The 25394-nt window shown below is 41.5% G+C and overlaps 1 protein-coding gene across 14 annotated transcripts in view; it reads right to left on the bottom strand.

Moving 5' to 3' along the window:
* Positions 1 to 25394, bottom strand: part of dmd (dystrophin) — a 1684732-nt gene that overhangs the window by 818253 nt on the left and 841085 nt on the right. For all 14 annotated transcript variants that reach the window (XR_010004953.1, XM_008107345.3, XM_016992722.2 and 11 more), the window contains one exon: positions 22244 to 22416. Coding sequence is in view for 13 of the 14 variants with exons in the window: in XM_008107345.3 (XP_008105552.2) it covers positions 22244 to 22416 (173 nt within the window). In the remaining variant the exon portion in view is untranslated. The remainder of the gene's footprint in view (positions 1 to 22243; positions 22417 to 25394) is intronic.

Genomic DNA, 25394 nt, shown 5'->3' with positions numbered 1-25394 from the left:
ATTGTATTGTTTGGGGCTGAACTTCACTCTTTGGAAAGAACCCTCATAATGCCCAACCACCTCTACAAGCAAGAAAACACATGCTCAAACCCACATAGAATGATTGGGATGCCTTGAAAATTGGATAACTATTTTCCGTGGAAATAAAGAGAGATAGGCATGCTGGAAGCAGAAGCAAATATTTCCATTTTGAAAATAAAAAACTCTATTCTGAATTCAGAACTGTTTTTATTCTGCTCCTAGTAATCATAGGGACTCCTCCAGGTAAAGTCTATTATCACTGCATCACTTGTTGAACACTACTTGAGACTCTGCAAATATTTCTCCCATTACATCTAGGACAATATGAACACTACACGACTTTAAGGATTTTACCTTTCTTTTCCCCACATACTTTTTCAACTGCTTGCCCCAGCTTTAGCGATTCCAAAGGTCTGGAGAAATATTTGTAAATTTATAGACATTCCAATAAAGATATTGTAATATTAATTAAATAATTTCTCTTCTGATCAACATGGCTTTGTATCCCATGTAAAGCATCTCAGCAAGCTGGTATTTCCCAGTGCTCTAACTGGCACTTGTTCAGTTCTGTTCAGATTAATTGGCTGAACCTAACAAGAGGAAGAGAGTGGAGCATGCAGAAAGCTCCACTCTTTTCTGTGCATTCAAGATTCAGGCTTAAAGTCAGAAGAACAAATCACCTAGATGGCTTTCTAGTTGTGTGTGAAAGCATAAACTTTCACACACAAACAAATTCAGTGTAATTTACTTAGCTGGTCAAGCTGGAAAATACATTTGCTTTGCCATAACCAAAATTCTAATTTTTTTTCTTCCTTTCATAGAAAAAATGAAAATGACTTTTATGGTAGCTGCTCCCACTCATACATTTTTCAAATGCTCACCATGTGAATATAGCTATAATAACACAGATATATAACTAAGAATGTAAAGAGATGCCTCACATGTTCAGAACTGCTACAGCCACCACATTCCAGTTAGAACAGAAGTGGAAAAATTGATGAGTGAATTCAGATAAGAGTATTTTCTCTGCTTGGCATATGAAAATTATCTTTGTATTGATTGTACTGCAGATATGTAAAGAATATGTTCTAAATATTTTCATCCCAGAGAAAAAAATGAATGTTTCAACACTTCAGTCATCTTACTGGAAGGGGTGGGGGTGGGGGGGAAGGTGAGAGGGAATAGCAATGGGAAACTATTTGGAATAATATATTAAGTACAGAAATATCTATACTTTTCCCATGCATTAAATGTGTTTTTACCGAAATAAATGTGTTTATCTCTGGCATAAGCTATATATATATATATATATATATATATATATATATATATATAAAGCTTTGCCCAGACACGTGTTGCTGCGGCTTATGGGAATCATTTGTTGGCCAGGTGGAATAGCAGTGAATTGCCTTGCAGCCTCAAAGCCTGGTCGTTTTCTGGATTAGCTGGAGTAGCACCCTCAATCAAAGATCCACTTTGAAGCCTGGCTACTTCCTTTGTAGGGGAATCCTTGTTTGGCTAGCTTGAACTGCACTGAATAGTTGTCACGCCCAAGGCAACGGAGCACTAAGAACCGACACACGGAGGCCAAAAACTATCTAATATCTTTATTAAGGAAATATATAAGAGTAATAAAAACAAGTAGGAAATGTAGTCCAGTAAAAGACCTTTCAGGGAAGGTCAAATATAGTCCAAAATTATATTGTCCAATATTTTATATTAGAGTCCAAAGTTATAATCCCAAACCGAAACACACTCTATTTACAAGCAATAGAGTGGGGAAACGTCCAAAGATCTTTCCAAAGTTCAAAGTAAGTCCTCGGCAAGAACTGGGAACAAGGCTTGATACTAGAAACAAGGTCCAAGGCTGGAAGCAAGGCAAGATAGTTCTTGAATACTTGGCTAGGCAAGGCAAGGTGAGGCAAGGAAACTGGAGTTGCAGACTTTGCGAAGTCCACACTTGGCTGGAAACACGAAATCACTCCTGAAGCTGATCTGTTGACTCCGCACGGAACCCTCCGTGTCGGGCACTTTTAACTAAGTCCCATTTCCCTGCAAAGCAGGTGTCCAGAGCTTCCTTTCCCAAGGGAAAGGGAAGCGAAACACATCTCCCTCCAGATGCGTTCCTCCCTAGAATTTCCCAGGGGAACATAGCTAATTAACGTCTTGTTTAGCTGCTAATCTCAAGCTTCTCCGAAACTGCTCTTTTTCACCCCGACTCGCAGCATAGGACTGTTTCCTAGCAAAAGGAGGGGAGGCAGTGGGAAAGGCCTGCTCAAGGTCTTCCTTAATGGGCTCTTGGGTAGAATCATCAACAACAGGCATCTGGAAAAATTCCATCTTTTGCTGAGCTGGCAAAAAACCCATGTTTTCGTCCTCATCTACCATGATGGCGCTGGGATCAGAACTCCAAGGCCCATGAGACATCACAATAGTCTTGCAGCTTAAAAGCCTGGCCGCTTTCTACATAGGGCATATGTTTGTAGATATTAAATAAAAGTTTGGACTTTAGACTACAGATGTCTTTGAGTCTGACGTTGAAGAGGAATTGGTGAGACAGCCGGTTCACCAATTCGGCAGGGTGCTGGTGTGCAGATGATCGATGGAGTTTGAAGAAACCCACCCAGCACGCACCCTGACCTCCTGGCTCTGCTGCATAATCCCATGCTGTCAGAAGTTGTCCCTCCTGTCTGTTGAGGAGGTGAGGCAGGAGCAGCAGGCATCGATAGTTCCCTGAGGACATTTGGAGGAGAGCTGGGAGCCATGGCTGGCGAGGCCAGGCGGGAGCTATGAGGATCGCCGACACCGCAGTCAGTTGCAACCTTTCCAGCACCTTCAATATGAGAGGAATTAGAGGGAATATGTAGAGGCATTCTACCGACCAGTCCAGAAGGAAAGTGTCTCTGAGGCATCCTGTGGCTGTCTCTGGCGGTAGTCTCGCCCCGTACCGAGGGAGTTGAGTGTTCTGCAAGGATGCTAAGAGGTCGATCATTGGCCATCCCCAATTGCTGAAGATTAAGTGGACGATCGTCGAGTTGAGTTTCCACTTGTGGGAAGACTTTGTCATTCTGCGCAAGGTGTCTGCGAGATTGTTTTGCTCACCCGGGAGGTGTAGGGCTATGAGGGACACCTTGTGGTCTATGCACCAGAGCCAGAGATGGGTGGAAAGAAACTAGTTTCGCCCTGTTTGTTGATGTAATACATGGCTACCATGTTGTCCATTTGGACCTGGACTGTCTTGTGGGCAATAAGGTGGGCAAAGGCCCTGAGAGCTTTGTATATGGCAAGGAGTTTGAGAAAATGTATGTGGTGGGTTTTTTCTTGAGGAGACCATAGGTCCTGAACTGTGAGGTCAGCTAAGTGAGCTCCCCAGGCGAATTTTGAGGAGTCGGTTGTTATGGTGACAAACTGTGGGGGAGAGTGAAAGGGTAGGCCCTTGCAGACATTTGAGTGGATCGTCCATCAGATTGGGGACCAACGGACGTGTTCCGGTACCGTGAAGTAGATCAAGTTCGGGTGTTGGGCCAGTTTGAAGACATTTGGAGGGGTCTGAGATGTAGTCTGGCAAATGGAGTAACAAGAACTGTGGAAGCCATGTGGCCAAGGAGCACCTGGATCGATTGGGCCCGTACCCTTCGACTGGATTTGCAGGCGGTGATCTCATGTTGGAGGGCCAGAAAGCTGTCTGGTGGTAGGGACGCCGTTTGTGATACGGAGTTGAAGAGGGTGCCTATGAACTTTATCTTTTTTGATGGGGTGAGAGCTGATTTCTCTGAGTTGAGCTGAAGGCCCAGGGAGTCCAGCAATTGGAGAGTGAGGGCCACATGATGCTCCAGCATGGCAGGGTTGGAGGCGACAAGAAGCCAATCATCCAGATATGGGAAGACAACAATTCCCTGTTTTCTGAGGTGGCCTGCAACCACCGCTATGACCTTGGTAAAAACCTTCGGTGCCATCACCAAGCCAAACAAATCAACAGTGAATTCGTATGTTTGGTCAAGGATTTTGAAGGAAAGGAAACGTCTGTGGGGCCCTCGGACCAAAACGTGGAAATAAGCATCTCAGAGATCAATGGATGCAAAGTAGTCTCCGTGTTGCAGCAGTGGGAGAATAGAGGACACGGTGACCATCTGAAACTTTGTGGACCGGATGAAAGAGTACAGAGCCCTGAGATCTAGAATCAGGTGGAGGCCTCCCCCTCTCTTCAGAATGGTAAAATACCTGGAGAAGAAATCGTGAGCATCCTGCTCTGAAGGAGAAGGTTGAATGGCTTCCTTTGAGAGAAGTGTCTTTACTTGCTTGAGGACTTCGGATGATGGCTCGGTAAGCAAGACATGCCCTGTTGGAGGCAACCCTTTGAACTCTAATGCCTAGCTATCTTTGACAATCCGAAGACCCCAGGCATCTGAGGTGATACTCTGCCAAGTATTTGCGAAGGAGGACAGATGGTCATCATATTGAGGGTTTTGCAGGTGATGTGGGGTCCAGGTTGAGAGACAATGAGGAGTGGTGAAGGCGGCATTGGTAGGCGAGGCGGAGGCGGTATCAAGGAGCACACCGTCAAACCCAGCATCAGGCCTAGTTGTTATTGGAAGGAATGCGACCTCTGTGTTTGGGAAGCTCTTGGTGGTGTTTTAGACCTGGGATAAATCTTTTCCCAACTTCTAGGTCACTTCTTGTTGCAAGAAAAGTCACTTTTAGGTCTGAAATAACCTAAGGAATAGGCAAAACATGACTCCATGTGTGAGGCATCTGAGACATAAAATCTATTTGGAATAGTGAGGCCCTCCAAGACCCTAGAAGAACCTAGGTGAATTGCCTAATTTTGAGTAGTTGCACACATTTGGCCCAGGCATTAGAAATATTGTTAACTTACTGTGCAAAAATTATATGAAACAGTACTCAGGCTAATACAGAGATTTTTTTTTAAAAAAATAATAATGTTAATTGACAGGAAAATAAAAATATATTAAAATGGATTTTTTGTTTCTCACTCAGGCCTGATAGCTTCTCCACACCAGAAAAGATTCCCCTGTAAGTTTAGTAACTACTTTTAAAAGGTTTTAATTGATTCCTTTTAAACAAGGATATTATATCTATATGCACGAAACCACATAGACAAAAATGACTAATTCACAAATTGAATCTGAAACCACCAGGGAGATTCATCCAACACTTCTAAAGACATCCACAAGTTACAGCATAAAAAATGCATGTTGGCAACGGTGCTTGATCCATGTCTCAAGGGCAGAATTGTAATGATACTTTCCACATTTTATAACTAGAAGTGAAGTGCTAGAGGCCATATTGTCTGCCTTAATCTCTTTTTCCCAAGCATTTTTGTGCAGTTCAATGATTCTCAGAAAAACAGATGGCTTCAGGGATGTATTCATGTTCCAGAATAGACCAGTGAAACAGTGACAGGAAAAGTGACTTTATGGCAAGAAAAAGATTAAACCAGAAAACAAAATAATATTGTAATTTAACATAGTTCTTCTGTGTATTCTAGTAATTTGTCAGACTAAAGGATGTCAAGTACTGACAAGTCAATAATCTGCAATATTTGCTTTGCAAGACCCTTTCATGTGATAATGGTAACAGCATGTATAAGCAAACATATTTTTACATTGCGATCTTTTAAAAAACTCCATTTACTTTGAATATTTCAATTCACTTTAATATGTGAAGAAATGTCTGCCTTACACTCCAGTTGGTTGGAAAACTGAGTTACTTGCCTCAGGCAGCTCATAATATGAGGTAGAGCCATGTTAATCTCAGAACTTTGGTTACTCAGTATCTCCTGGAAAAAAGTCATTTCCTTTCCTCCTAGCTGCTGGAGGAGTCTGGCTAGAAAAGATGGATGGTTTTTCACATCTTCAAGAAATTGTCCTTGCCTGAAGGCTTCTCATTCTCACTGGAGTGGGCAGAGAGCCCAGAACTCTTTGCTCATGCAAGTAATAAGAGTGGCATCTTATTTCACATGCAGGGATAGCATTTCCCTGTTTAATAGGGTTTTTCCTATAAACATTATCAATTTAATAATTCAATTATTTCTACAAAGCAATTAACCATGACTTGGTTGCCCTCCCTCCCCATGACAAATTGGCCAAGTCTGACAGAAGGCATCAGCCATGTATTTGTACTGTGACATTTTAGGTCCCTATCTTTCTCGGAGACCTATTGGTGAGCAACTTAGTACTGCCAGGTAAAATGCCAGGTAGATGAGGGAATTTCTGCAGGTCTTGCTTGGTATTCAATTGTTACATTCTAGAATTTCCTTTTCCTGCATTGTGCTAATAAAACTAATAGAGTCAATGATTGGTTTTTGACTTGCGTTGTGCAAATTCACCAGAACATGGAAAAATATTTTGGGGACAACACAACCATTAAAGATGCTGGAATCATGTACTATATTTCCCCTAGTAAATCAAGTGAGCAAGGACACTGGTGATATTTCCAGTAATATCACCAATGACTGGTTAGTATTTCCACTCTTTTATTTTCTGGAATAAAAATAACAACAACAGTAATAATAATTTCTCCCTATAGGTACTCAAGGTGGCTAACAATATCAATGAGATAAGGGCACTGCTAGTACACATGATTTTACCTATTGTGCTATTCACTTTAAATATATTATATGCGTGTGTATATTGGTGAAGTGTGTTAAAGCACTGAGCTGCTGAACTTGCAGACCAAAAGGTCCCAGGTTCAAATCCCGGGAGCGGAGTGAGTGCCCGCTGTTGCTCCAGCTTCTGCCAACCTAGCAGTTCGAAAACATGCCAATGTGAGTAGATCAATAGGTACCGCTCTGGCGGGAAGGTAACGGCGTTCCATGCAGTCATGCCGGCCACATGACCTTGGAGGTGTCGACAGACAACGCCGGCTCTTCGGCTTAGAAATGGAGATGAGCACCAAACCCCAGAGTCAGACATGACTGGACTTTACATCAGGGGAAAACCTTTACCTATATATGTTACACACACACCTATATGTAAACTGCTCAGAAAAGTTATGTTTAACTACTTTTTTTTTTTGAGAAATGGGGCAAAATTAGATTTTGCCAACCCTGATAGAAGACCCTTTCATCTAATTCCAGATCTAAAAACAGAAAGAATGAGAAACTGTCCTCCTTTTTAATAGGAATTATTTTTAAATAAAAAAATGTTACCCCAACATCACTATGGGGAAAGAGTCAGATCTGACCATTCACCAGGGGTTTTAGAGAGATTTGAAAGCAATTGTATCTTTAACTAGTACATATGTATTATCTGAAAATACACAAGCACATATACCTTTGCACTACCTTTGCCTTCTGCCCAGTCCTGCTAGGCTTAAGGAAACTTTGATAAGATCTAGAGGAACCATGGTGCCCTAAGATGGGTGACAACAATGAAAAAATTTAGAACTGGTAACACGAGAAATCTACTGAAACATTATTGTCTCCATCAACTTCCCCTGGAAGCCTTAGACCAACATGTTTTGCTGCTTCAGGCAGAGTTGCAAGTTACACCATTTCTCTTAGCTCACCCAGGTTAAGGTATGTATTACCCAAAGCAAGGCAATTAGGAAGAAAAGTTTACAAGTGGTTGTCATTCTTACTTGCAGCAAAAACACAGTAGCCATTTGAAAAGTAGTATTTTTCTTGACTCACTGCATTGGATTGGTGTTTATGCACTTCATATATTATTATGGGATAATCTAATATAGCCTATATAATTATGAAATGCAGTGATGGGAAAAATAGGTCTGGACTGCCTCAGGAAATCTTGGGTTGGCAATGGAAAGCACATCTAAATTCCTTTCAATTGTTAAAATTGTCAGGGGGACGTTGGGGTGAGACTCTGGTTGCCATGCAGAGTGGGTTCCAAAAATCATCATCCTTGTCTCACCGATCCCTCCTTCTCCAGGCTGCCTTTTCATGCGGAGAATCAGCACTGGTCAACAAAACACCAGCAGTCGAAGGTTCAGTTGAAATCCAACAGTACTATATCTTTATTTACATAGCTATATACAGTTGCAGTCATTTACAATAAGTCCCAGACACATGGCAGTGTCTCATCTGCTACGGAGCAAAACATTCTCCATCCATCTTCTGAGAACGCTCATGCCGAACACAGAACACTCCCCTGCATTCCACAGATCATGTAGGAAGTCCCAGTCAATCAGACTTGACCCCATTGGTCCTGTGTTACATCAATCAAAGCAGGTTCTTATTAACTCCTCCGCTTCTGAAACTCATACAGAAAAACATTCCTAACAGCCTAGATTGATTTTAACATTTCACACAATTCACAATACCCTGACAAAAATATCATACAGTTCATCACTATAGGAAAAAATATTAGAAAAAACATTGGGATTTAAATGATGTGACCCATACATTCACCAATAATAATAATAATAATAATAATAATAATAATAATAATAATAATAATAATAATAATAATTGTGTGGTTTTCTGGCATTGTATATTTTTGCCGCTTCTGTGACTGTTCATTTGTATTTTGATTCCGTAGCTCACTTGTCGATGGATGTCCAGAATCAGCAGCATCCACCACAGTCCTTTTTATCCTGGGCGACGACCGAGCCAGTATAGACTTCGTTTTGCTAATGGGTTAGGTGCTCTTAGTTCCACTCCTCAGTTGAGGCCTCTCTGGCTTGGTTGGACCTGCCAGTAGTTACACTACCGCCAGCACAGCCCTCAGTCATCATTGGAGTGGTTAAGCCCCCACCACCACGTCAAGGTGGCACCTAAACTGTTTGTTGGAAATGAAAGCTATGGACTTGTCAACATCAGAAGAGGAATTTTCCAGGGAGATTCATTGTTCCCTCTGCTTTTCATTATTGCCATGATCCCTCTTGTCAACAGTCTTACAAAAAACAAATCTCGGCTATCAAACATCTAAGAAATCTTGCAAAATTTCACATCTGATGTACATGGATGACCTGAAGCTTTATGGGAAAACGGAAACTGAAATCCAGTCTCTGACCAACACTGTCCGAATTTGTAGCACTGATATGAGCATGGAGTTTGGTTTGGACAAATGTTCGATAGTAGCATTGAAGAAGAGAAAAATCATTGAAAGTGAGGGCATAAATATGCTTAATGGTCAAACAATAAAGTGTCACCAGCCAGAGGCCTATAAATATCTGGGCATATTACAGCTGGACAACATCAAGCATGAACATGTGAAAACTGTGGTCAGCAAAGAATACACACAAAGGGTCAGAAAAATTCTCAAAAGCAAGCTCAATGGAGGCAACAACATCAAGGCCATAAACACCTGGGCCATACCTGTCATAAGATATACTGCTGGCATCATAAACTGGACAGAGGTGGAACTGGACAATTTGGACAGAAAAACAAGAAAACTCATGACCATCCATCATTCACTGCACCCTCGCAGTGATGTTGGATACAGGCGGAACTGGACAATTTGGACAGAAAAACAAGAAAACCCATGACCATTCATCTTTCACTGCACCCTCACAGTGATGTTGACCGATGCTAACACAACCATATCAATTAAAAACGAAGTACAATTTTCAGATTGCATGGCGGGGCAGGTTGTGCAAGATGGGAATACGACCATGGTGGCATAAAGTGCTAGTAAAACCAGTAAGAGCACCAGGAATTGTGTACAAGTCTAAACTAAAATCCCTTTTTTTACAATTTTATTCCTTCACTGTCTAGATTAGAAATGCCATTACAGGTGGATTTAGATATGCTATTAATGGGAGTAATAGGTGATACCAGAATTAAAGCAAAAGAACAAGAATTATTCAAAAGTATGATTTGGACAGGACAAGCAGTAATTGCATGGATAGATATCTATATGATCAGGTCCAAATTCAAATTATAACAAGCATAATTATAACAAGCATACTTTATTTCATTTATTATTTCAATAAATGAAATAAAGAACAAATGGATGCCAAATATAGAATGGGCTTAAAAAGGGAAAGCCAACACAAGCATCTTACAGAAATTAATAAAACTGTGCATATGGTTAAAGATAATAATGTAGAATAAATATGTGGTCGGAGGGAGGGATGAGGGGTGGGCAACATGGGTGGCTTTAATATAAAAAATAGTTAAATGTTAATTTTTAAAGGATGTATATAAGAAGACTTCTGTCAACAACCTACTGAATGAAAGTGGAATGATCATACAACATATGTACAACTGCTAAGGCTATTATGTATAACACATAGATATTTGGTAGAACTATACAAAATGAAATAAAAATATATTGTCTCAAACAATATTATATTTTCATTTGCAGTTGCCTCTTCATGTTATAAAATTATAAATTTGTTTGTCCATTTCTGAAACCAAGGTGTTGCAGTTTTGTAACAGCCTAATATTTAAACATGGAATGGGAAAAATCATGCTCCTATGGCAGTTATTTTGGTCTCCGATACAAAACCAGACTCCCCTGGACTGTCTATTTTCTGTCCAAGAAGAGGGTAAATTGTTTGGCCTAGAAGCCTCTGGGAATAGAGATTATGACTGCCCTTGGCTCTGTTTAACATCAAAAAACTAGTTTAAATAAAAGCAAAAAACAAAACAAAAACAGAAATGGATTTCCAGATGCATTTGATTCAGACATAAGACCTCATCTCAAAAGGGTAAGGAAATGCCATTAATCATGGTAAATCCATGCAGTCCCAGCGAGGGGCATGGAGAACCTGTTGGTCCATGCCCCCTCATTGCCTGATTACCTGGAACCCCATCCCATGTTGGGAAGAGTTACCACCCAGCTTCCCCCTGTTGATCCAAAGGTAACATGGGAAGCTTCCTGTGTTACCATGGCAGTGTACGCCTCTTGCTCTCCTCTTTCGTCTCAGAGCCCGGCTGGAAATACACATGTGTCATGTAATGGGCTTCGTGTTGAATGTGGGTAGCAAGCAGCATACGATGGGCAAATCAGCCCATCTGATGAGGTGGTTGGTTTTGTGTAATTTTTTGAGATTTTCTGTGCATCCCCAAAAGGGATACGGGGCAGAAAGCTGTGCCCCCAAAAAATCAGTTTGAGCTTATTATTAATAGGTTGATTCACACAGTCACATCCAAGTAAGTGAGCCTCTGGTGGCTCAATGGTTTGAACCCTTGTACCAGTAGGAGCAGGGGTAGCCCCCGTCTGTCAGCTCTAGCTCCTTATGTAGGGACATGAAAGAAGCCTCCCAGAAAATTTTAAAACATCAAACATCCGGGTGTCCCCTGACCAATTCTCTCACACCAGAAGTGACTTGCAGTTTCTCAAGTCACTCCTGACATGAAAAAAAAATCCAACTAAGTAAGTACAATATTCTTCTGATGACTTCTATTAGTCATTGCAGAACCTTCTTCCCATTTACCTGGACTGAATATTTAGACAAACAAAACAAAATCATTCTGTTCAAATTCTGTGCAAGAAATTGGAATATAGAGACCTTGAATAAAAAATGAAACATGAAGAATTATGCTAGCTGATGAAATTAAATAGGTTTTGGATCTAAAACATAAACAGATTTTTAAAGAATATAACATACTAATCAATGAAATGCTCAGAAGAAATGATAGAATATAGTGTGGATTATCCATATACATTGTTTGGAAAATATCAAGAAAAGATTGTTTTAGGAGAAATGTAAATGTTAGTCAATCTGGTAAGAAATAGAGACTTCTACATATGCAAGGAATTCCTTTTGGTTGAGAAGAAACCAAAAATTTGGCTGATTGTATGCTTTGAGAAAATATTGCTATTCTTTCTGTGAGCACTTCTCCATGTGATGTAAATATAACTCATTTTCACTGCTGCAGATGGCACCGAGTCAGTCAGAAGAACCTTGCATAATGCAGACAATACTGAGTTTTCTCATTTAAAAAACAACAACAACCTGGAAAACTTCCCAGATTATACATCTGTCTCTAAGTTACACTTTACAAAATGGGGCCAAACAGAAATGACATGCAGATGATTAATATCCACACCAGTTGCAACTGATCTTCCTTAGCTTTCTCCTCCAATCATTGCAACTAAACTAAACTACAAGGTTCAACAACTATTTAAGCTATCACATTTGAAAAGGAATTATCAAAGAATGGTGAAACAACAGCTAGATATTGAAAGCATCTAGTTATTGATTGAAACACATGTTGTCTATGTACATACACATACAGTATGCAATTACACATTTATGGTGACATATTGAGGATGAATGACTTATTTTATTCTGCTGCTCCTTGGTAAGATAATAAATATACTCTATGATTTATTCATATCTATCACAACAATACTGTTTATGATTTTTGCTATCTAAAAGTACCACAGAAAACACATTGCTATGCTATTGTCCTATTTCAGTTATAGAATTTGTCTTAAGTATGGTGGAAAATAAATTCAAGGTAGTTTTTATTGGTCTTCATTATAACGATAATCTCCTTTCAACCCATTTATTTAATTTTTATACATAGGATTCATACTTGTATATTTTGGCTCACATTAATAAATCATTTCAACCTTTCTCAAAATATTAGCACAAAGAAGCCAAAATCAATTTGTTTGATCACATTCCATGATGGAACTCCTCTTCAGTTCTAATCCTAGGGTTCCTGTCACTCAGGTTGCCCTTCTACCCTCAGGACCCTTTCCTTGATCTGATATTCCGACCGCAAGGCAATTTCTGTACAGGACATGTGGCTAGGTTGATCAGTGGGTTCAATGTGGTAAAGGGTGACCAGTCTTTCTTGTAAATTATTAAATTAAAAACATAGAGATGTAGAAAATAAAAACAGTAAAGATTTATTATATTACAAATATATTAAACATGTAACCTAAGATGGTTCCACATATAATATCAAGCAATATCTCAGTTTCAGACAAAGGAATACTTCTTAATTCTTTCCAGATTCTCACCTCCCAAAACTCTACTCAAATATTATTATTTTTTCTTTTCCTAACCACTTTATCTCTCTTTCTGACTGCACTGTGCATTCATGGTATGCAATATGTAAACAACCTGCAACCAAACTGCATTAAATGATCAGTGTAGATGTGTCCTAGGTTATAACTTTTTTCCTTACTGGCCCACTCTCACAGTAGTCCATGAAATGTGATTGACTGGCACCACCTGGGCTTTCCCACCTACATACTTCATACATACTATAACTATGGATATTCATTTGTAGAGGGATGAGTAGCCCCCACCCACAGATCTCCAGTCCATTCATCCAAAGCTTTCTATAGGCATATACCATGTCTATATTCACAGTACTACTAGAGATATTGCATATTTCAAGCAATCTTTGAACAGTCTATGAATAAATAAATATGTGACACCTCAGACAGGGAGAAACCATGTTTCTACATACCGTGTTTTCCTGAAAATAAGACAGTGTCTTATATTAATTTTTGCTCCCAAAGATGCTCTAGGTCTTATTTTCAGGGGATGTCTTATTTTTCCATGAAAAAGAATTCACATTTATTGTTGAACAAAAAAAATGAACATTTATTATATACTGTACAGTAGTTGTCATCATAAACCAGCATAACCAGATAAACTGTGAATCCTATCAAGAATTTCTTGTTATTACCAATATTTCCATGTACAACTATCTATGGTACATACATTTACTGATCCTGCATGCTCTGGTGTTCTGTTTGGTGGACATGCTTCCAAACAAAAACTTTGCTAGGTCTTACTCTCGGGGGAGGCCTTATATTTAGCAATTCAGCAAAACCTCTAGTAGGTCTTATTTTATGGGGATGTCTTATTTTAGGGGGAAAAGGGTATTAAGCCTTTACTATATTGCATGAATGCAACATTACTGAACATCTTAGGGCAGTTCCAGTCAGGGGAAAAGACCGGTCTGAGGCTGTCAAGGACAGAACGCCACAAGATTCAAAGTAACAGAGTTTATTAGATTACAGAACTCAAAAATGCCCGTAAAACACAAGGGCCAGGCAGTTTTTGCCTTTAGGAGCAAAAAGGGGCAAAAGTAAATGTTCAAAAGATAAACCGGATTAAACCGGAGTTTAATCCGGGTAAAAACAAACTGCTTACTTCAGCCTGGGTATAAACGAAACGAAAGCCAAGGAACAAAAGATACAAAGAATGCAACTAATTGGCAGCAGATTCCTCTCTGCTGCCAACACTGTGCTTAGAGTAACTTGCGTCGCTCCCCCACACACACAGCAGACAGGATCTCCAACACGAGTAAATCAGCCAAGGATTGTAGCAGTTGAGTAGACCAGTTCCGTTCCGTAGATCAAAGCCAGAAGCAGACGTTTGTAGTTTTTCCAAGTCCAAGAAGGGGAGAAGACAAGCCGTGGTCAGTTCAGTCCGAGTTCTCAAAGCAGGAGATGGCGTCCGTCAAGAAGACGACGGAAGGTCAAGCTAATAAGAGTAAGCACAGGTTTGCACAAACAAATGCCCACACAATCCCTCCCGCCGTCTGACCCTGGATTCCAATCAACTTACGTCACAGCACAGGAAAGCACACAAGTCTTCAGGGAAGCGTCCCACACACACACGGATCCCAAGCGTTTGCCCAGATTACCTTGCCCAACGCAATTTGCAATTGCTCTCAAGCCCCATTTTATGCCAGTTACAAATCTTCATCACTGTCAGCTGTCCTCGTTAACCCGGGCGTTTCCTCATCACTTTCCTCGTCAGAGCTGGAACACCTCTGACTACGCCCAACAGCATCTCCAGCTGTGGATCCCGTCCCATCCCTCCAGCTAAACCATGGGTCTAATCCTGAAGGTCCCCATTCATCTTCTGTCCCATCATGGCCAGTGGCACCCACTTCCTCCCTTACCCGAGTCCAATCCATCTCATCCTCCTCTGAGCTAACCAGCCCCTCCTCCATTCTCTCCGTAAACCCTTCGAAAGACTCCTCGTCAGATGGTGCTGCAAATATGTCTCGCAGTCTTTTTCTCTCTCGCTCCTCGAGAGTATCTGACTCTCGAGGAGTCTTACGCCCACGTCTGTCAGTAACAGAGCCATGAGGCTCAATCATAACACTATCCCCTCTCACAAAGGCCTCCTCCCCCGATGGCGGAGAAGTGGCAGTGATACCCTCCGCTATAGCACCACGACGACTAGAGGTATCAAGTTTCAACAGCGAACGATGAAAGACTGGATGGACCTTTAAACTAGACGGTAAACGCAAACGAAACGCAACAGAAGAAATCTTTTTAACGATAGGAAAGGGACCCAAATACCGAGGCGCAAACTTTCCCCCAGCCTGTTTAATATGTTTGGAAGATAACCACACCAAATCCCCTTCTTCCAACTCCTCCCCTGCCTGCCTGTGGCGGTCAGCCTGAGTCTTCTGCGTTGCCTTAGCTTCCAACAGTAAGCGACGGGCAACATCATGCAATGCAGCCATTTCCGAAGAGCGGTACACAGGGTCCGAAGAGACCACATTGGTCGACGGCGCCACACCTCCCCGTGGGTGAAAACCATAAGTTAGCTCAAATGGCGTATGCTGACTAGACGTGTGCACCGCATTGTTGTAAGCAAATTCCGCCACCGGTAACCACTTTACCCAAGCCGTGGGTTGATCTAAACAAAAACAACGCAGATACTGCTCTAAGAGCCCATTAACCCGTTCCGACTGTCCATCCGTTTGCGGATGGAAAGCTGAAGACACGTTTAACTTAGTCCCCAAACACTCATGGAAGTGTTTCCAAAAGCGTGACACAAATTGCGGAGCCCTATCTGAAATAATCACCTCGGGTGCTCCGTGCAAACGATAGATGTGCTTTGTAAATAGTAAGGCCAACGTAGGGGCCGCCGGAATGGTTGAACAAGGAATAAAATGAGCCAGTTTACTAAATAAATCCACCACCACCCAAATACAAGTATAACCCCCAGACTTAGGCAAATCTGAAATAAAATCCATGGAAATGATTTGCCATGGCCTCTCCGGAACAGGTAAAGACGATAACAACCCTCTAGGGCGCCCAACAGGCGTCTTACTCTGCTGACAAACGGCGCAGCTGTCACAAAAGCGCAGAATGTCTTGCCGCATCTTTGGCCACCAGTAGCTCCTGGTGATAAGCTGTACGGTCTTGAACCTGCCAAAGTGCCCAGCCATGGGTTCGTCATGGTGGGCTCTAATCACCTCCAACCTGAGGGTCCCTACTGGTACGTAAACCTGCCCCCTACGCACCAATACCCCGTCTTGATCCTGGAGATGCGGCAGTATGGTACGGTTACCTGCAGAGAGCAGCATCAGTTGCTCCTGAGTCCACACATCATCCTTCTGAGCCTCAAGGATCTGGTCATGTAACCCAAGCTCATTATCTACAACACACAGAGAGGCAGTAGGCAAGATGGTCTGACATACTACCTGCTCATTGGTCTTAAATTCCGGCTTGCGGGATAAAGCATCGGCCCGCAAGTTTGCCTTCCCCTCCACGAACTGCACCTTGAAGTTAAACCTGGAGAAAAACAAAGCCCAGCGGATTTGACGCTGGTTTAACTTCTTTGCTGTTTGCAAGTGCTCTAAGTTCTTGTGATCAGATCTGACCACGATCTGGTGCCGTGCCCCTTCAAGCCAGTGCCGCCACACCTCAAACGCCACCTTAATCGCCAACAACTCCTTCTCCCATATGGTATAGTTCTGCTCGAAGGGTGTTAGTTGCCGCGAGTAAAATCCACAGGGACGCAAGGTCCCTGAGGAATCCTTCTGAGACAATACAGCCCCCAACGCGTAGCTAGAAGCGTCCGCTTCTACCACGAACGGTCTGTCAACATCAGGATGGGTTAGTATGTTGTCCGATTGAAAACTAGACTTTAGTTGTAGAAACGCCTCGTGAGCTTCCCGCCCCCACACAAATGGCTGTTTCTTGCGCAGAAGCTGCGTCAAAGGTACCGTGAGCTTTGCAAAATTCGGAATAAACTCCCGGTAGTAATTAGCGAAACCCAAGAACCTTTGTACATCCTTCTTAGTCTTCAGCTCCTGCCATGAGTTGACGGCGTCAACCTTATGTGGGTCCATTTTAAGTTCCCTACCTGACACTACATGACCTAGGAACTCCACTTCAGGCACATGAAAGACGCACTTGGAAGCCTTGGCGAAAAGCCCATTAGCCCGCAGTCGGTGCAGAACCTGCTTGACATGTTGACGATGTTCTTTCTCGTCCTTAGAAAAAATCAAGATATCATCCAAATAAATCACTAAAAATTGATCAATTAGGTCCCTGAACACATCGTTCATGAACCTCTGGAATACCGCAGGAGCATTACAAAGCCCAAAAGGCATGACTCGGAACTCGTGGCATCCGAAACACGTGTTAAATGCCGTCTTCCATTCGTCCCCTTCCCGTATACGGATTAAGTTATAGGCCCCCCGCAGGTCAAGCTTGGTAAAGACCTTAGCCCCTTGCACCCTTGATAACAGTTCCGAGATTAAAGGGAGCGGGTACCTATCCCGAATGGTGTATTTGTTTAGGATCCGATAGTCACAGACCAGCCTAAGTTCCCCAGTCTTTTTGGCTACAAAGAATACTGGTGCCGCAGTTGGAGAACTAGATGGGCGAATAAACCCCTTGGCTAAATTTTCATCTAGAAACTCCCGCAAAGCTTGCCTTTCCGGTACAGTCAAGGCATACAGCCTCCCTGCTGGCAGTTTCGCACCTTCTGCCAACTTGATGGCGCAATCATATGGCCTGTGCGGTGGTAATTTGTCCGCTTCTCTTTTACAAAATACATCAGAGAACTCCCCATACTCAGCAGGCACTCCCTCCATATCAGAATGAGTAACATTTAGAGTGCAACAATCCTGCCTCTTTAAGATCACTTTACGTGTTGCCCAATCTACTTGTGGGTTTACTACAGCTAGCCAATCCATCCCCAGGATCACATCATATCTAGGCAAGCTCGTAATATCCCACACAAACGTTCCCGTTACTCCCTGCACCTCCCACGTTACTGCTGAGGTTTCATGGTTAACCACCCCAGTCTCCAGCAGTCTCCCATCTGCTCCTTCCACCCACACGTCGCATGCCTTGCGCACTCTAGGAATGCCATGCTTCTTAGCAAACTCAATATCTACATAGGAGACCGTAGCCCCTGAGTCCAGCAGTGCCAAAGTAGAAACAAGTTCCCTTCCCCCAACAGATAATGTAATGGGTACGAAAACATGCTTCCTCCCCTCAGTTGACTGCTTGAGGAGCCCTAGTGCGTTGGACTCACGTCGCACTAGGGCTGGCCTTTTCCCGAAAGCTGGGAAGGTTTCACATTACAATTTTTGGCAAAATGCCCAGCATTCCCACAGTACAAACACAAGCCCAGCTGCCTCCTACGGCTCTTTTCCTCTGTAGACAGCTTTTTAAAGACCCCAAGCTCCATGGGCTCTTCCCCCATCACCACAGGTGCCCTGGTTACATGCATGGGTGGCGCACACATTGCTTTTGAGTGTTTACGAGCCTCGAACCTTGCGTCTAAACGCAGCACCTTAGCTACTAAGGCGTCCCAGCTTTCAGCCGGCTCCAAGCGTGCTAATTCATCCTGGAGCATATCACTTAACCCGGCAGTAAATAAAAGCATGAATGCATTTTCCCCCCAATCCAGCTGGTGGCGATACAGGTTAAACTTATTTAAGTAATCCAAAACAGTCCCCTTTCCCTGTTTCAACCGATACAGAGCCCACCCAGCGTTCTCCGTGCGGAGAGGATCCCCAAAAGTATCAGTTAACAACTTTTTGAAATTATTCAAATTGTCCTTGACTGGGTCATTTCCCAAAATTAAATTAGTGGCCCATTGTCCTGCGGGACCGGTCAACAAACTCAAAATAAAGGCCACCTTGCTAGTGTCTGTAGGAAAAGCATGAGCACTGAGCTGAGAAAAATAAAGCTCCACTTGTGCCAAAAAGGTTGGCAACTTGCACCTGGTTCCGTCAAAGCGTTCAGGAGTCAAAACATGTCCTTTCACAGCCTGAGCTGTTTGGCTAACGGTAAAAGCCGTTTGCAATTGGTCTACTTTGGCCCGTAACTCATCCATCGTCTTCCTGACGGGTTTATTGCTGCAATAAACTTTTTATGGGCGTTGGGCAATCTGTCAAGGACAGAACGCCACAAGATTCAAAGTAACAGAGTTTATTAGATTACAGAACTCAAAAATGCCCGTAAAACACAAGGGCCAGGCAGTTTTTGCCTTTAGGAGCAAAAAGGGGCAAAAGTAAATGTTCAAAAGATAAACCGGATTAAACCGGAGTTTAATCCGGGTAAAAACAAACTGCTTACTTCAGCCTGGGTATAAACGAAACGAAAGCCAAGGAACAAAAGATACAAAGAATGCAACTAATTGGCAGCAGATTCCTCTCTGCTGCCAACACTGTGCTTAGAGTAACTTGCGTCGCTCCCCCACACACACAGCAGACAGGATCTCCAACACGAGTAAATCAGCCAAGGATTGTAGCAGTTGAGTAGACCAGTTCCGTTCCGTAGATCAAAGCCAGAAGCAGACGTTTGTAGTTTTTCCAAGTCCAAGAAGGGGAGAAGACAAGCCGTGGTCAGTTCAGTCCGAGTTCTCAAAGCAGGAGATGGCGTCCGTCAAGAAGACGACGGAAGGTCAAGCTAATAAGAGTAAGCACAGGTTTGCACAAACAAATGCCCACACAATCCCTCCCGCCGTCTGACCCTGGATTCCAATCAACTTACGTCACAGCACAGGAAAGCACACAAGTCTTCAGGGAAGCGTCCCACACACACACGGATCCCAAGCGTTTGCCCAGATTACCTTGCCCAACGCAATTTGCAATTGCTCTCAAGCCCCATTTTATGCCAGTTACAAATCTTCATCACTGTCAGCTGTCCTCGTTAACCCGGGCGTTTCCTCATCACTTTCCTCGTCAGAGCTGGAACACCTCTGACTACGCCCAACAGCATCTCCAGCTGTGGATCCCGTCCCATCCCTCCAGCTAAACCATGGGTCTAATCCTGAAGGTCCCCATTCATCTTCTGTCCCATCATGGCCAGTGGCACCCACTTCCTCCCTTACCCGAGTCCAATCCATCTCATCCTCCTCTGAGCTAACCAGCCCCTCCTCCATTCTCTCCGTAAACCCTTCGAAAGACTCCTCGTCAGATGGTGCTGCAAATATGTCTCGCAGTCTTTTTCTCTCTCGCTCCTCGAGAGTATCTGACTCTCGAGGAGTCTTACGCCCACGTCTGTCAGTAACAGAGCCATGAGGCTCAATCATAACAGAGGCTGGACTTCTGTCCCCACATTGGGAAAAAAACCTGCATTTTCCTGTGTGTAGGGGTGTCCAGATGCCCTGCCGGACACAAACAAAACCCCCCCAGAAAGGCCTTAAAAAAAGAAAACAACTTACCTGGCCATCATTAGGTCTTGTAGCACACTTCCTGAAATATACCAGTTACATGCAAGGAGTTTGAAGTGATTTGCCCCCCTTACTTCCTCATGCATAATTTGTACATTCCAGGAAGTGTGCTGTGAGGCCTAATGGCAGCTGGGTAAGTTATTTTCTCTTTTTAAGGCTTTTCTGGGGAGCTTAGGAAAGAAGGTGGGGCCATCTCGCATCTCTGGGCTGCAGGAGCCCAGAGGATGTGAGATAGGTTCATGGACAGGCCCCAGGGAAGTTCCAGGACCCACAGCCCATTAGATCCAGCTCTTTCACAAAGGCACAGGTCTAATGGGGCATCTAATTAATTAGAGACAAAGCAGGTTTTCCTGCTTTGTCCTGAAGGATTTCATTTTTACATGAAGCATCGTTTGGATGCCCCACATAATAATGCAGGAGGGCGCACATTTTTGGTACTATCTGGATGTGCCCTTAGATACTGCATTTGAGTTAAGTTTTACTCCTTCTTAACGGCCCAATAGATAATTCACTTCTTCTGATCTGAAGCCTTTCTACCTGTCAGTTTCAAAACTTATCTTCCCACATTTCTGGCCCTGCAATGCTGAAATACTTTATTGGGCAAGCATTACTTCTGTTGCAAGGAAGAGACCAGTTTGTATCGCATGCAGATGATAAATGGGACAGCTGTAGGAAAGGTGAGGTATCTTTGAAAAATCTAAGTAGCAGTACTTCTTTGTTGGTTGTATTGCTACCTATGGAGGTTTGTCTTATTAACTGCCACATTCCAGCTATGGCACTCAGTGTTGGCCAAGCCAGACATAGCAAGGAAAAATACCTTCCCTGTAGTTAATACATTTTCACTACAATAGTAGGTTGCTCTGAGAAATATGTGCCTCTGAACTTACACTTGTAAATTATGCCTATGCTTCTCTCCTGCAATCACAAAGCAAAGCATTATAGCTTGCAACATACAAGAAGTGATAAAAGCTCCTTATAGGACAAACAGGGATCTTTTGCCACTTTAACAAGACAATAACCTAGTTACTAAACAGGACAAAGGACACCTTGGGGTAAAGTGCATCTCCTGTCATGCTTCTAGCCTAAATGAAGTGTGAGCCATGGTTTTCAGTGTGGTTGTAGGTTGCCAGCTAGCTGAGGCACACACTATACATTCAGATGATTCTGTGTTAATATTGTTTTTTTAGCTATCCACTTGACAGAGATGCTCCTGACTAGACTACTCTATTTTCTTGGCAGTAACAAAAGCATTTTTGGAACAGACAGATGGTGTAAATGTGAAAAAGAATCTAGAACCACAAATGGCCAGGGTCCTGAACATGTTTCATAGGTTTTCAGTATTTTACATTCATGCCGCAATTAAGGAGTGACCATGGTTAAAGAAAGCAATGGCAACCAGTGCTGACTTGTCTTCAAAACACTCCTCCCTATTGTTCTGCCATTCTGAATTATTGTTGATTAATTGCTCCATTTCTTGTAGTAATATAGTCTTCCTCCATCACTACAGTGGCACAAAAGGCACAAAAAGTATAGATATTCTACATTGCTTCAAAATTAATTATTTATAATTATATAGAGAGTACAAAACCCTATGCAGTTTAATAATCTAAGTATTTAACAATTCTAGAGACCAGAATTTAAAGCTATGGAAACCCATGAGTGATCCGGAATAACGTAATTCCTCATCTTCAGTGGATGGGAAAGGTAAACCCCTCTGAACAAATCAACACTTCTATATGAAAATACCTTCAAATATTAAGACAGATTCAGTACGGAATCAACAAATTAGTTTGGATGGGAAAGAACTGAACCACACACTTCAAGCCAAATGTAATGAGACTTGTCACAGACAGCAAACCAATGTTAAAAAGTTACTTACGCCTGTCGGTCCCGATACATCTTGTTGACTTTTTCCCATTGGTAAGTGAGCTGTGTCAGCTTATCCTGTATTCTTACAGCTTCTGCAGGCGTGGCACTTTTCAAAACTGCTGTCTTCTTATTGCGAATAATTTCAATCTGACCTGAGTATCTTCCTAGGCTGTCTTTAATTTTCTGTAATGCCATATTAAATAACAATAACAAAATAATAAATAAAGAGAATGTCAAGGACAGCTGAAAAGTAGCACTAATCCTAAAAATGTAATAAACTTAACAAAGAATGCTAACCCGAAGCAGAATGAACAAAGCACTGTGTGCTGTGGGTAGGAACCACAAATGTAAAGCATGCTCTTGTTTTTAACAATAAGTTAAAATACCTTAGACATCCCATTGAAAAAATGGCCAAACACAACTTTTCTTTATATTTTAGTTTTTCTTTTTTAAAAAATTATTAGTACAAAAACATTGTATGCAAAACATTTGTGCAAAAACTAAAAACATTTTTAAAAGTCCCCAAATATGAAAAATAATTGAAACATGTACCCAAAACCTCACACCTTTTTCCAGTGGGGATGCATTAAAAAAACACTTTTGAACCAAAAGTAAGCAAAAGGTTTACTATTCTAGCTGGAATGTCCTATAGATGTGGTTAACAGAGTTATTATCATGTGAACAAAATAGAAAAAAAATCTTACTGAAGAAGAAGAAAATGTAAAACTGAGGGAGGGATGAACGAACTTTGAGCATGGCCAAGCTATTATGATATAAAACCATTTTTTGTATAAATTGATAGGTATGGAAATAAAACTTGTGGCTAGATGACCAAATTTTGAAACTGTTTTAGATGCCATCAGATATTTTGTAACGGACTAAAAAAAAATGACTCTTTTTTTCATTTCTAGTATCAGAGAGGGGAGGATGAAAGAAGCCTATTAGCAGATGAAGCAACAACAGCTTTTAGGACTAGGACCCATTATATCATTTCTAAAAAGTCAAATCAAAGCAGTAGAATTTTCAATGGCCATTTCTTTTTGCTGCCTAAATTTGCTTCTCTCTGACACCTAAGGTAAACAGTCTACTAATTCAGCTTTTAGGCAATTATGTGTGAAGTAGCTACCAAATAGTTTATTCCTGACAAATCAAGTTGTAAAATGACTTCAATCACATAGTTTGTACAGACTGGGCATAATTGGGTTTTGCTCAGCTAAAGGCAAGAACTATTTTAAACTTCACCATTTTGCGTTGTTTGTGAATGCAGGTTTCTTAAATCTTCCTAGCCTTATTTGATAGAATCCAGATGTGCACTTCTTTGACAAAAATGCAAATATATTTTTGGAAAACAAAATATGTACAGGATGAGGTATTGTCCTGGTATGAATACCAAATCTGTAATCATATTTCATTTTTTATACTGATATCATAAATGGGAGAAGCACAGCTTGTAGCATTCATGAATGGCAGGAAAAGATTCACGTCTTAATCACAGTCTTAAACATGTACTAGAATTATGAATCATAATATTTGTTACAACTTTCATAAATCCTGCACATTTAAAGAGGATTATGAATGCATTCTTGCTGCGAGAATGAAAGGTTTAAAGTGATTAAAGGAACATCTAGCAAAAACTGAAATGGTGAGAATTCCTATGAAGAACTGCTGGATTTACATGTATAATCTTTGAGGATAAGGATATTCAAAATTATAGCCAAGGGAAGAAAAGGGATTATTATTTTTGCCCAGAATGGACACCTTCAGAGGAGGTCTTCATTTGCCTACAAATATTATATTGTATCAAATAATCATTCTTACAGAAACAAACATATATTTGCATTCCTGGATCTACTTATTTATGGCAAAGTGAACTTTTGTTCTAGAATTGTTGGATTTGGATCTAGGAAATCCTAGCTCAATTGCTTGCTTAGCTCTCAAAACCTTTTCGGTGATCTTCAGCAAATTATTGTTAAAGGGAAAGAATTTGGGGGTATAAGCCACTATCTTTATGAATATTCTATCTCACAATTTTGTTGAAAAGATATAACAGACAGCAAACCTTTGAGACTCACGTTAAACTCTTATATTATTTTTTCTAAGATTTAAACAAAACTGCCCAACTATTGTTTCTTCTCAGTACCAAGGTCAGAGCAGGGGGCTTATTTTTTTTAATAAAGTTGAATATTTATCTATCTCTTAAATGTTATTAGTTGCTGTTCAGGAACACATTCTCTGGGCAGTATCCAAGATAGGAACAAATTAAAAATCACAGCAAGAAGTGATGAACAAGATAAATATAGAATCAAACAATCAAATAAGAGAGAATCAAGAAACCACAAATTTTAAAATTGTCTAGTTAAAGCTATAACCAAAGATAAACCTGATAAAATAACTACAGTGCAAATTTGATATTTGTGTGTAAAATATACTCCCTTTCTCCCACAAAGGGACCCAAGGCAGCTCACAATATTTAATTCTTAATGACGTGGAAGCATCAAGGAAAGTAAAATGGAAAAAATGCATGCCCCTTGGGCTTGTAACTATGATCCTTTGTCAGTTAAGCTGACAGCACTTCCACTGTTTCCTATTCTAAGCAACTGTGAGCACAGAGTTCTTACAGTTATTTATGTATAGGGGGGGGGGGGGGGGAACCCAGACATGGGAATCCCATTTAGTCTTGTTTTCTTTCAACCAAGAACCAATTAACCTATACATGATTACTACAGGACAAATGGTTTGAAGACTACAGATGCTGTCAATAGCAAGTCAATAACTTTCTGCAGCTGGAAAACCGTATATGTAATTGTAATATAATGTTGATTTTCCCTAATATGTGTGTACAGAAATGTATGACAAACTGTAAATGTTGAAAAGTAAATTGAATAGCTGTATATTAGAATGTGTGCACATGTATGGATATGATTATACTACATAAAGAGACATGATACATTTATGTGATAATGTAAAGGTAAATACTTACTACACTAGTATAGAATCATAGAATCATAGAATAGTAGAGTTGGAAGAGACCACATGGGCCATCTAGTCCAACCCCCTGCTAAGAAGCAGGAAATCGCATTCAAAGCACCCCCGACAGATGGCCATCCAGCCTCTGCTTAAAAGCCTCCAAGGAAGGAGCCTCCACCACGGCCCCGGGGAGA

Source organism: Anolis carolinensis, chromosome 3, assembly GCF_035594765.1.
Source record: "Anolis carolinensis isolate JA03-04 chromosome 3, rAnoCar3.1.pri, whole genome shotgun sequence".
NCBI classification, from domain to species: domain Eukaryota; kingdom Metazoa; phylum Chordata; class Lepidosauria; order Squamata; family Dactyloidae; genus Anolis; species Anolis carolinensis.
Note: the sequence above shows the minus strand (reverse complement) of the source record. Positions and strands in the feature narration are given on the sequence as shown.